This window comes from Rutilus rutilus (genome assembly GCF_951802725.1).
Source record: "Rutilus rutilus genome assembly, chromosome: 2".
Lineage (NCBI taxonomy): Eukaryota > Metazoa > Chordata > Actinopteri > Cypriniformes > Leuciscidae > Rutilus > Rutilus rutilus.
In genome coordinates this window covers 44891187-44905318 of record NC_140210.1, presented here as the reverse complement: position 1 = coordinate 44905318, position 14132 = coordinate 44891187, and the positions used below count along the sequence as shown (strand labels likewise).

General features: G+C 38.8%; 2 protein-coding genes across 8 annotated transcripts in view; both read right to left on the bottom strand.

Annotated features, from left to right (window-relative positions):
- LOC311286571 (protrudin-like) overlaps positions 1-14132 on the bottom strand; it is a 191554-nt gene that overhangs the window by 65832 nt on the left and 111590 nt on the right. The gene's annotated exons all lie outside the window — the stretch shown is intronic.
- Positions 11924-14132, bottom strand: part of LOC311286575 (NACHT, LRR and PYD domains-containing protein 12-like) — a 29457-nt gene continuing 27248 nt past the window's right edge. For all 7 annotated transcript variants that reach the window (XM_084402792.1, XM_084402791.1, XM_084402796.1 and 4 more), the window contains 3 exons: positions 13918-14082; positions 12683-12853; positions 11924-12579 (listed from right to left, as the gene is read on the bottom strand). In XM_084402792.1, the coding sequence (XP_084258918.1) occupies positions 12573-12579; positions 12683-12853; positions 13918-14082 (343 nt within the window). In that variant the 3' untranslated portion in view covers positions 11924-12572. The remainder of the gene's footprint in view (positions 12580-12682; positions 12854-13917; positions 14083-14132) is intronic.

The following is a 14132-nucleotide window of genomic DNA, read 5'->3' as shown; positions in this document are numbered from 1 at the left end:
TATGGACTGAGCTGTGCTAAAGTGAGCATACACTGTGGAAATAAATGGGTCACGGCACTCAAACAAGATACTGGACATCGCTTTTATTGTTTACTCAGAACACACATTCTCCCCATTTGTCCCTCAGTAACGACATTTTTTTGACAGACGAGGTCTTTACTGAAAAAGTGATGAGAAATACAGTACAGTATATTCAATATTCACAGCAGTTAAGGCGACATGAAAGGGACATTTCATGCATGTAAATATGAGCTGCTGTATCAACAAAAAGGCTCACAGAGTTACAAAGTGTATGTTACATCAAAATCTCCACAAACCTGAAAAGAAGTCACATAAAAATACATTTAGCTCCCAGTCTGAAAAAGTACGAAAACATTTTGTGAGTAGGTTCATACAGGCCGTTACTGGACAGTTTTATACTGTATATACAAAAGAAGAAACATTATAAAACAACAACAATAACAACACTGCTTCATGTTCAGCAGGATTTACACCATTTACACCAGTGCCACATTTTAAACTTTGTTTCTCACACTTTTGGTTTTATTAAAGGTTCTCAGTTGCCAAAACAAAGATATAAACACTTAAAGTACAAAAAAAAAAAGTAAATTTAAAGTACAGATTCTGTTGAGGTCATTTTAACAGCTTTGTAAAGGCTCACCAGTGAGAATAACATGAAGTTGTCATGCCTTTAACAGCTGAATGCGGCGATTTCCATGTAGCTCAGCAAAACGCTTCACAAATGTATCTAGATCTAATGCCCTTGTGCGTTTTGATTCAATGCTGAGTACAGCCAAACTCGATAGTCTCTTTTCTGTCATAGTTGACCGCAAATAAGTCTTTATGAGCCTGAGAGATGAAAAAGTTTGTTCACAGGATGCACTGCTCACAGGTAAAACCACCGCTATTTTACACAACCTGGACAACTCATAAAACACATCCTGGTATGGGTCCAAAAACTGAGTGAACTCCATTAGAGTGGTAGGACTCTCCTTTTTCCCCTTTTGTCTGTCTAGTAATCTCCTCGTCTGATGTTACTCATTTTTGAGATCCTCAATATTTGAATCATAAGCTTCAGCCAATAACAGAACAGCCTCCTCTCTCAAAAAAGTTGGACTTGACGGATTTAGTGCCTGGACACCCTGCATAATGTTACAATTTGTGTTCAAATTCTTCTTCCTATTCCTCCAATCATGTTATCCAGAACTGGATAGTGCACAGAGACACAAAAAGTGTGTTTGCTATCTGGAACTACATGCTGTCCCAAGATGCAGTGGATGACAGTATCCTGAAGCACCTTTGCCTGTCTTGGCCTCTTTGGTTTTCGCTGAGTTGTATCAATGTTACTTCGTAGACATAAATCAAGTGTTTCACTCCACATTTCCTCAAAAGAGGCTTGACTACGGAACTGGACCAGTGTCTCTTTAAAGGGATAGTTCACTTTGAAATTAATTTTTGATATGTTTTAGCTTACCTCAAGGGCATCCAAGATGTAGGTGTCTTTGTTTCCGCAGTAGTTTCAATTTTGATATTTTTAGGTCAAACCGTTCTTGTCTGTCAGTCATATAATGCAGGGGCCGGTTTCACAAAGCTATTTTAGACCGGTCTATAGTGTTAGACAAGTCTAAAATGTGCTCATAGACTAGTCTAATGCAAGTTAGACTGTTTCACAAAAATAAAGACTGACTTAATTTAGACCAAAAAAATTAGACACCTTACCCCCAGGCTAACTTAGGTCTAAGACTCTATGTTACCTTGGAAACCAGCAGTAACAATCAGTTACATTACAAACTGCCAAAAGAAAAGGGAAAATGGCTCATAATTTAAACATTTCTTCTTGTTACTACATTCCCAAGTAAAATGTCCTTGTAACTGTTAGGGCCGTTACATAGTCAACGCGAGCAACGATCGACGCGCTCCCTTTCATACGCAAGCGTCATGGGCGATGCGTGAAATGCAATACACTGCTCAAACAGGGGGTAGTAGAGTCATAGTGGAGTCATAGCTCTGAATGCCCGTCTATTTCGCTTCAAACGCTCGCTTTATACGCGCGTCCTATTCGCCTTGGACGCGCGAATGGATTTAAAATGTTCAAGCGTCGAACTAGACGCGAATTTGACGCTCTATTCGCGTTTGGTGTGAACGCTGCATAATAACAGGCTGCGATGTCAAGATTGCAATGCTTTAATGTGTGTGTGTGTGTGTGTGTGTGTCAGAGGGAGAGAGAGGCACGGGCGCGATCGAACAGTGGAAACATAAAAACATACTCCGTCATTTATACTCCTCCAACAAACACATATTTTCCGCTGGGGTAAACTGCACTGAGCGGTTGAATGCGCTTACTCGATCCGCCATGTTTTTTGTTTTGAAAAGTGTCTTATTTTACCCAGAATGCATTGCAGTGTAGTCCTACTTAAGATAGTCAGAGTCTTAAGTGCTTTGTGCAACGGTCTGATTTAGATGTCTATCTGAAGTCTGACTATCTACTATATCTAAGCCATAGTCAAAGTCTATCTTTGTGAAACCGGCCCCAGGTCGATGGTCACGGTCTCAAAACACAAGCACAGAGTCCAAATTAAAACAATTCCCCATCGTCCAAATTAAACAATTCCCCATCGTAAGTACACATTGATGGCCTAAGACACGAAACGAGCGGTTTGTGTGAGAAAACGAACAGTATTTATATCGTTGTTATCTCTTGAACACAGCACACGTCCAAATGATCTGACGGCGCGGGCGGGTATAGATATATACATAGATGTCGCCTTGGCTACGGTTTCGTTCCAATGAACTGCAGTAGCGGAGGCGACATCTAGTGTATACATCTATACCCGCCCGCGGGCGGGTATAGATGTATACACTAGATGTCGCTTGGCTACGGTTTCGTTCCAATGAACTGCAGTAGCCAAGGCGACATCCCAGCAAACACATTTACGTTGTGGCAACGTCTGTGGCACGTTGCATTTCTTCTATGGCAACGTCGCTGTCTACGTGCTCGCAACATTGTAACAACGTAGAATTGTAAGACGCCACAGGGCTGTAGCAACGTTGTTGCACGACATTCAGCAACTGAGAGACGACGTTCTGACAATTTTTTGTTTTTATGCTAGATAGGCCTATAGATATCCCCCATTTAGCATTTTATGTTTTGAGGTTAATTTTTAATTAGTCAGATGTTAGATAATTATATATATATTTTTAAAATATTGTTTATCCTTATTATTGAATGGGGCTATCAGTAAATTAGCCTAATTATAATCAACACCTGCAAGTGTACACTTTGAAGAGTAAAAATCACAGAAGGTTACGTTAATTCAACTTTATTAAAACTAACTGCATATCAAATTGCACTTCCAAAAGTCATACATTTGTAAAAAAAAAAAAAAAAAAAAAAAAAAAAAAAACTAAATAAATTAATATACAAATTTCTTTTAAGTATAAATAACACATAAAAAGCAAAGATCAGAACATTTAATGAACAAAACCGGTTCTGTAACAAGGCAGACAGTCAAAAGCCGGACGATAAAGTTCGGTAACCGGAATCAGTCCAGGAAACATCCACACATCCAGAGGAGCAAAGACACGGATGAGACTAAATAGCAGACAAATGAAGTGAAAAACTAAACAGTGCGAGCGAGGCTACATTAGTCACATTAGAAAATGAAGTTGTAGATTGTGTTTGAATAATTAGGCTACGTATCTTATTTAGCTGAGGTAAATAAAACGCAATCCTCACGTATCCTTGCTCGATGAAGAACGAGACAACACCATGAGCCCAACGGGCGGCTGAAATTTAAAAGGCTGATTTTCGCGCTTCAGGGCAGTGACGAGTACATATGTAGTCCAGTGGTTGTCAAGACACCGTTGGCACAACCTTAAGCAATGGCCCTGAACGGTGGTTTAATGTCAACATTGTGACAACGCTGTAACAACCTTCACCAGACAACGTATTTATAGCAACCTTTTGGCCATGTTGTTAAAACGTTGTTAGAAGGTCAGGTACGTTGTGCCAACAGTCTGTGCTTGCTGGGATCTATTTATATATCTATACCCGCCCGCGCCGTCAGATCATTTGGACGTGTGCTGTGTTCAAGAGATAACAACGATATAAATACTGTTCGTTTTCTCACACAAACCGCTCGTTTCGTGTCTTAGGCCATCAATGTGTACTTACGATGGGGAATTGTTTAATTTGGACGATGGGGAATTGTTTTAATTTGGACTCTGTGCTTGTGTTTTGAGACCGTGACCATCGACCTGCATTATATGACTGACAGACAAGAACGGTTTGACCTAAAAATATCAAAATTGAAACTACTGCGGAAAAAAAGACACCTACATCTTGGATGCCCTTGAGGTAAGCTAAAACATACCAAAATTTTATTTCAAAGTGAACTATCCCTTTAAGTGCTTCAATAAGTTCAACAGCCTTAGCATAGTCCAATGTTTTAGACTGGAACATGTCTGATAAAAACTTGGAGTCACTCAGGACCTTTCTGAACAGAACAAGAGATCCAGCAAAATTCAGATCAATTTGAGCCAATATCCCTCTTGCTTCTACAGCTCTTTGTGGATGGTTCTCAGATGCGATCTCTTCAAGCACCTGTACTATTGCAGGCAACCTGTCCATAACATTGCGACATGCTATGTGCCTACAGGCCCAACGTGTATCGCTTAGCCGTTGGAGTTCCCTTGGTGCACCATCAAACATCTCCCGCTGCACTTCCAGCCATTTGTTATGTACATAAGACCCAGACATGAATACATACAGTCGTTCCAATAATGAGAAGAAGTTTCCTGCATCTGCCACACTTTTTACAGTGTCTACTATAACCAAGTTCAAGCAGTGTGCACTACAGTGAACATAGAAGGCATGTTTGGCAACTTCTTTTATTTTTGCTTGAACACCTGCATGTGCCCCGCGCATCACTGTGGCGCCATCGTAGCCCTGGAAAGAGAGAGAGAGAGAGAGAGAGGCCTACAAGTGTTTTCTCGTACTCCAGCCCATGCTTCTCGAGGAAGAATATAATCTTGTCACTGAAGGCGGCAGCATCCCGGTGTTCAGCCACTTCAAACTCCAGAAAGCTTTCATGAACCACACCGTTGTAAAAATATCCCAGAACAAATGACATTTGCTCTTTTTTCTGAACATCTTTAGTTTCATCAACAATAACTGAAAACTGCTTGCTCGTTTTAACTTCCTGGATGATTTCTTCTTTGACCATTGCAGCCAAGCACTCAAGTATTTCATGAACTGAAAAAGAACGAAATGGATCCATGTGCATGAAACGTAAATTAAAACCACATGAAAAGTAAAAAGTATCTGTAAAACCACATAGTTATATTGATAACCCATTACATACAATACCTGCCGACTCTTTATTTGGCAACATTTTGTGGATAAATGTAAGAGCAGAAATGGCCTAAACTCGCGAATATCATCGCAATGCACCACATTATTTACAGTCAGTATTCCTGTACTTTATGCAAAAAACACTTGAAAGACAGTTTTATATTGTGCTGATCAATCTATTAGAGAAAACCAAGTCTTTGAAACTTCATAAATATGATGTCAGGAGCTAAATATTCAAATACAAAAAATGAACTATTGTGTTTAAAAGAAGATTGTCACAACACAACGTTTAACAACGTTTGTCTATAGACTCTAATATAATTTCTAGTAAGAAGTATTGGCGTTCTGAATGCAAATTCACTAGTCTACTTTAAATCATAAAATGTAGGCCTATGTAGAAAAATGTAAGCGATTACTTAAACTGTATCTGTAACACTCACCTCACTGGAAATGTATCGGAGGACACATGATGTTCCCTCAAGAAAATCAAAATGAAGGAAACTTTGATATTAGTGGCGAGATGTTTAACAGCGCCACCTACCGAGTCAGAGAACCGCATTTCCAGGACCCTATAATAATAATTCGTTACATTTATATAGCACTTTTCTGGGTACTCAAAGCGCTTTACATGGAAGGGGGAATCTCCTCAATGTGCAGCATCCACCGTACAGTACATCCATACTGCGCCAGAATGCCCTCCACACACAAGCTTACTGGTGGAGAGGAGACAGTGATGAAGCCGATCAGTTTATGGGGATGATTAGGAGGCCATGATGAACAGAGGACAAGGGGCAAATTTGGTCAGGGTGCCGGGGTTACACCCCTACTCTTTTTCAAAGGACATCCTGGGATTTTTAATGACCACAGAGAGTCAGGACCTTGGTTTAATGTCTCATCCGAAGGACGGTGCTCTTTGACAGTATAGTGTTCCTGTCACTCTACTGGGGCATTAGGACCCACACAGACCACAGGGTGAGCGCCCCCTACTGGCCTCACTAACACCTCTTCCAGCAGTGACCTGGTTTTCCCAGGAGTCTCCCATCCAGGTACTGACCAGGCTCAGCCCTGCTTAGCTTCAGTGGGGAACCAGTCTTGGGCTACAGGGTGATATGGCTGCTGGCTAGGACTGTTAGTTTTGGAGTATTTCCAACCAATTCTAACTACTGAGAGTTTTAAAGGTTTTTAAAGGTTTAGTACACCCAAATACTACTTTCTTTCTTGCAATTAAACCTGGTTGCTAAGAGCTGAATGTTGAGTAATTATTGTATCTAATAGCATAATATAATAATAACTCATCAAGTAAAATAAACAAGGACTCATGGTATTATTGCCTTTTCATTCACTAGATCAACCACATATCCGTCCTTCGGATGAGACGTAAAACCGAGGTTCTGACTCTCTGTGGTCATTAAAAATCCCATGGCACTTCTCGTAAAGAGTCGGCGTGTAACCCCCGGTGTCCTGGCCAAATTCCATCCAATGGCCCAATCATGGCCTCCTAATAATCCCCTTACATTGAATTGGCTCTATCACTCTCTCTCCTTCTCCTATAGCTGGTGTGTGTGTGGTGAGCGCACTGGCGCTGTTGTACTGTGGCTGCCGTCGCATCATCCAAGTGGATGCTCACACTGGTGGTGTTGAGGAGAGATCCCCTGACTGGATTGTAAAGTGCTTTGGGTGTACAGTAGTACATATGAAAGCGCTATATAAATACCTTATTCATTCATTCATTTACATATTTTTAAGTACAGCGCGAAGACACAAGGATGACTGTGGGAGTAGATTTAAAGATTGTGTATATTTTATAAAATAATATATAATAACAGTTGAGCACACACAAAAACAAATTTGTTCATGACGTGAACCGCATAGAAAGAACTTCAACAACGACGTCTTCACTGACTCCTAAGAGAGAGAAAGGCGGAGAGAGAAAGAGAGAGAAATAAGGAACATTTAATTAAACATGTTCAACTTTCAAATTTTAAAATGTTTAAAAGATCTTAGTGACCACAGAGCACACACATTATATACAATATAAAAATTATTATATCAATCTTCACATGAATTAAAGTTCATTAACATTAATTACTGTACTGTTGAAAGATATTTACATTTAGTCATTAAGCAGACACCTTTGTCCAAAGCGACTGAGGACTAAAGCGAGTCATTATGAAGAGGCAAAAACAATGAAGAAATATGAATAGAAATACCATGTTATTAACATGACTTTCCTGACCTTTAAATATTTAAAGCCCAGATTGTGAAGAATGCAGCAGCACTACCTACCAATTGAATGTTCTCATCTCTTTTCTCAATTGTTTCTCTATCCCTCTATTCAATTCTTCCACTTTACTGAAATAGTAAAAGGAGAACATAATCACTGCTGGGTTAACAGAAATGATGTTAACACTTAAAAAAGGATACATTGGACAAATACATTTTCTACTCTTACCTGTGATGAAAATCCGGACCAGAGTAGAAGGATCATGCAGAGACAAATCCTGCAGCCCACCAGGCCATGATGCGCTATCAGAAGAAAATGGTTAATTAAAATATACACAAGTCTGTACATAAGCAGCATACATTAGGGTTTGAATTAGTGCAGAAACATGCACAAATACATTATATTGTTATGCATACCTCTTGACATAGAACACTAAAGATGAACTGCACTTCATACGTGAAGCTCATGGTTCACGGATGAGTTCATGGTTCTTCATGTTTGGTGTTTGCAGTGCTGACTTCAGAAGAGCATAAAGGGTGTCCTGTTGTTCTTCACGGTCCTCTGAGGAAACAACTTTGCAGTCTTCCCGTTGAGTACGCCCTACAGGCAAATTATTTTGCCACAATTATTACAATTATTTTGTGGTAATAAGATTTTTAAGTGTATTGTGTGGTAGGTGTCAGTGAAGGAACAACTGAGTGCTTACCCTTGCAAACAGACAGATGCTTCATGAAGTCAGGTTTACATAACAGCATTGAGTTACAGTGGAAACGCTGCTTTGCTCTGCAATCTAATCCACATCTGTGAATGGTATACCCTAAAATATAAATACATTAAACTGTAGTATTATTATGATGATCTCAGGTTATGTTCTAACAATTCCGCTGTCCTGGCTTTGATCCAGGTGGGGTCCAGCCCATCCTAGCATCCGTCCTCCAAGGATTTTGCAGAAGTAAACCTGAGACAGAAACAAATGCAGAGAGAACCACAGTTAATTCTGATATTTTCAACCACTTCAAATTCAGACATGTGGAATTCTTTTAGTTGCTCCATTATCATGTCCATTGCAATTTTAATTCCAGTTGTCACATGAAACCGAGTTTCATTGACTAGGTCTGAATTATTGCTGTTGTTTCAGTGCATTGTGTGACACCTGAAGCTGCTCTTGCAGTTGAGCCTTCACAGTCTGCTGTGTCATATGAGAATTAGAGATTAATCAGAGTTTTTATCACTCATAGTGTCATGAGTTCCAGTGGGTCAATGCTCATGGCTTTACTTCAAGTTGCTCTCTTTACAGCCAGATCTGTATGTTGCCTGCTTAGCATTTGCTATGGTATCGTTCACACAGTTGCACTGGGTAGCACACCAATGAAATGTCACACTTATCCAATTAATGCCCTGCTTGGCGATTATAATATAATGTATATTATAATTCGAGTTATAATACAATTATATTATATTTAAGAATATAAATTAAAATATATTGTTTCTGGTCTCTGAAGAGTCTCTGGAACAACTTATTTGTTAAAGTGTTCGTTTTTCAAAAGACGATTTATTTTAGATTTGGCCCTGTAGTCGCAGCTGTACTGGCCAACAAAGGTCAGGCTGAAAGCCAATGAGGGACTCTGTGGTTGTTAACACTCAATGAACCACCAGCACATGTTAAACGCATGGTCAAATCTCTGCTCGTTCTCATGTCAATACATTTGAATATGAAAAGGTTTTTGGCTCAGGGCTGATGAGATGCACATTCGCTGTTTCTCTTTTTTCTTTGTTCGATTTCAAATGCCTTTTCATTTCATCTAGTGTTTTTAAAGACTATATGAAGGCAAAGGGGCCATTTTAACGTTTGATTATTCTATTTACTCTTTACTTTATATTTTACCCGCTTAGATCAGGAAACTATATTGCTTCGAGTTCCTCACCAGGTCTCCGGCACAATTTCGTCAGTTCCGATGATCAAAAACAGAGGTAATTTAATTGGCTAAATATCTGGGATTTTCCGTATTTACACGTAAACAAACGAAGGTATGTATAGCCCCCTTGAATGCCCCTCAGGAACTTAATTCAATCGTTTACTTTAGTAGAGTTCTTGACCACCATTAAAAGACGTTAGTTGATCAACTTAACTTTTCTTAAAAATGGCTTTGGTTTGGCCACGTACACTTATCTAAAGTAACATTAAATTAGAACAGAGGTAATTAGACGCACCCAAATCTAGGTTGATCAAACAGCATTTGCTGATTCTAGATAACAGGTATTAGTCATCACTAATCTCTGATGCAAACTTGTGGAAATATACAAATCCGTTTCTAGGCCTACTTGGGAAAAATAATTGCGGAGTAATTCAGAATGAATTCAAATGTAACAATTTACCATTTTTGTTCAAAGTTCAGAGTTACTACGTTCTCTGGAAGTTGAATGTGAAAAGGTTTTTGTTTCAGGATTGATGAGATGCATGTTACTGTTTCTCTTTTTAGATTTCATTGTCTTGTGATTTACATTGTAGCCACATGGCAATCCTATGTTCCTGTAAATGTATCATGCCAATTTTATAATCAATTCAAAGATAATCGATACAAAACATCAAATGCTCTGGAATAGAGAGAAGATGCAAACCCAACATTAAGAAATACAAGAGGCTGAGAGGTTTCACTCTCAGCCTCACAGGCTAATCTGAGGTACATAAAGGCCCCAAATCCCCTGCTGCATTTCATTATATAGTCTGACCTCTTTCACATGGAAACATGTACTAACAATGGAAATTTGCATTCAGAAGTTACACCTTTTGGGGGTAGGAGACCATTTGCCAGGAGACCACCTTCCTTTGTGTGCCAGTTATCCCTAAACTCTTAAAAACCTTATTACCTTTTGTTTTACTTGTTTGGAAATGAGACATTTGTACCAGTCACAATGAGACATTTCAAATTATACTAAATATGTATAATACTCAATGTTAATCATTCACATTAAACCATATATTCTTGGGCGAGTCCTTGGTGATCTTCGCATTGGGGGAGAAGGAGAGGGGGATGAGGGAAAGAGATGTAGATTAGGATGACTCTAAGGTGAGACTTTCGTCACAATAGTGCACGAGGAGGAGTTCAAATGTTAATTTCCAGAGAGGTCCTTTGTCCTCTCAGGGTGCTAAACGCTATAACCAGGCTTTTGAACTAAAATTTCAAAACCATAATGACATTTATCAAAAAGCACACCCATTTCCCTAAACTATAAACACTATTCCCCTGTTTTGACACATAAGTCAGATTTGTTGAACTGTCATTGCAAAACTCTACACACAAATCCCTTCATTTCTCATTGCCTACACCATGTTGTCATGTATAAAGCACTAGCATTCAATATTGTTCACTCAGGTCAGCACAGCTTCAGCTCAGTTAGCACACAATTGCCCAAGTGGAAACGCTAAGAGTCAAAATTGATCACACACCAATCAGAACCTTCAATAGACAGATAAAAGGGCCAGAGTCCGTTCATTGGGTTTTGGAACAATGGATTCAGAAAGACATGAAAGAAGAGGTTGAGGACACTGGAGTGGAGGAGGAGGAGGAAGAGGATGAGGAAGGGGAAGGCCAAAGAGACAATCAGTGCCACTCTAGTTGCCTATGTCTTTGTCCATGGTATGACTATGAGGGAGGCTGGGCAACGAGTACAGCCAAACTTGAGTCGCTTCACCGTCGCCACGATTATAAGAACCTTCATGGAGAAAAACAGGTACAGTAGATGTACTTCAGACTGCTCTCTACAGTAACTGTTGAGTGCAGTACACTGTGCTGTTACAACACATACATGTACTGTAGCTGTTGCACTATACTACTGTAATAAAAAGAAATGCATCAAATTGCCTCACATACAGAGAGTTTTCTAAATGCTTCCATTTTGTAAAAAGGATGTGTTACAGTTACAGTAATCAGTACTTCTATGTTTGTGCTGAAAGGAATGACTGATTCAGTAAATACTGTAAATACTCCTGGTGTAGCACTGGCTGTTTCTGAAGAGATATAGTTTGTTCTGATGTGATCATGTGATGACACAAATTTGCACCTTAATCATAAACATTTGACTTTCACACACACCAACACAAAGACAGAACAATAATAATGTGACAATGGCAAATATCCTCTTCAGATGAGCTTCAATCAAATCTCCAGAAGACTTTTGACAAATACATTAAAAGCATCAGCATCATTAAACCATATTAAACACCCAGTTCCCCAAAACACAGATGAAACTCAGCTCTGAAGTTCATTACTGTTAATGTAGCGATTGTGTTGAGCTGCTCACTTCATGGAGATGGCTGATAAAAATAACACCAATTCACTAATACATAAATGAGAGGAAGACTTTATTAGATATACAAAAAATCCTGTACATTTATACACAGTGTTGGAAAGTTTTCTTCCATCGACGCAAGACCAGGAGACGTTGGAATCACGTTCAAACAAAGTTATTTTTTATTGAGCGCTGCGGTTCTTCCAACATAATCTGACTAAGGGAACTTTACATGGTTTCTTTATAGGCATTTCAGTGGGCTGTCCTTAAAGGTGCTGAACTTACACACAGCCTTTAGGGATGACTACTGAATCTAATCATCTAAAGACAATAGAGGCAATTACCCCCAACTGAGATAATGGTACCCCCCAAATTGTATAAACAACACATGGTCACGAGAACTAAGACTAGGTAAACATTCACGCATAGTTCAACTCTTAGTAGAAAGATCAAAGACTAACAAAACCCCTTCAAATGAAACTGTTAAATCTAATCAGTAAATGGATGCCCTCATGTTCACCTTGAATGCCCAATACAGTATAGTTCACCTTAGTTTTTTATGTGATGTTATGTAAGGAAGTAGGATCAGCAGGTCTAAAATAGATTCTTAAAATTTGTAACCCTTCAACAGTAAAGTGCAGTAAAGGTCATGTGGCTTCAGTGTTGATGATCATGTCTCTATAGTGGCTCCATATTCACCATCATTTAATATCTGTCAGTAAAATAAAACACAGACAGTACCAAATGCTGACACATCTGTTCAGAGGATTGACTGGTTCAAATGACCTTATTATATGATATGAATCAATACTTACAATAGTGTCTCCAGTTTATAATGTGGATTATCTTTTAAAGCAGAAAGACTCTTCACACTTGCATGTCGTAGTTTGTTCTCAGACAGATCCAGTTCTCTGAGGTGTGAGTTTGATCTCAGAGCTGAAGCCAGAGAAGCACAACCTTCTTTTGTGAGATTACAATCACTCAACCTGCAGAACAACGACACACACTTTAATCTCTCAGTTCAGCAGAAACTACACAATCACAGAAAGACTGAGATATTACAGTTTTTCTCAATTGCTAAAACACAATTTCTGAAACCTTGCTCCATTTTCTGAAAACACAAAACCTCATCTTCAGGCACTATTTACAAAACCTATAACTCCTCTATCAAAATGAAACTTTCGCCTCAAAACAGTTTTACCTGTGTTCAAAATCAAACACCGCTCTTTGATGAACGAAAACATGTTCTATCATTGTAGCTCAAAATTGATCAGAAATTACTACTCTGCTTTGTTTTTTGCAATTTTTTTCTCCTCCTTGTACCCCTATTTTTACAGTACTGTACCCTGCATCTCACAAACTTGTCCTTTGTCTCTGATACTGTAATTCTTGTTCTTTGTTGATATGAACCTGCAACCAGTCAAAATCTATTAAACAGTCAGTACTGTTAACAAATGGAAAGCACAATGTTCAGGGCCATCCAATTTGTTCATTGTACAGTATACAGCCTACAATGCAGTGTACTACAGAAAACAACACTAAAAGGGACAAAAATCAAAGGAGTAAACGTAATCAGTGTGCTTCTTCTTGTCTTTGAAACAGGTTAAATCAATTTTGACTGGTTGTGTTCAATCAATGACATGTGTTCTCTATTTTCATTTGATTGTTGCCACTTGTGTTTACCAGTGTGGATGACGTGCATTAGAGTGCAAAATGTGTTTTGAGAATGAGAATGTGTTTAGAGTTTTGCTGAAAAGTCTAAGTGAGATCGGCAAATTGTGTTTTACCATGTGAAATGGTTTAAGGTATTGACAACAGACTGCACAATTAGCTAAATGAGTTCAGGCAACTGAGAACTTTGTTCAGCCAATGGGTTTTAGTGTTGTAGCAATTGAGAAAAACTGTAACTAAGAAAGGAAAGGGTTAATTATTTTTTATTACTTCTTGCTTGATTGTGTGTTATCATAAATCACTATAATCCAAAAACACATGAACAATAATGTAAAATAATTTGATATATTTTAATATTTTTCCACTTAAGATTAATTACATCAATTTCTCCAGGCTACAGTCCTTCAGTCCATCAGAGAGCAGATTCACTCCTGAGTCTTGCAGTTTATTCCCAGACAGCTTTAGTTCTCTGAGGTGTGAGGTTGTTCTCAGAGCTGAAGCCAGAGCAGCACAAACTTCATCTGTGATATTACAATTATCCAGCCTGCAGAACAACAACACACTCTTCACTCTCTTAGTTCAACGTACACAGTG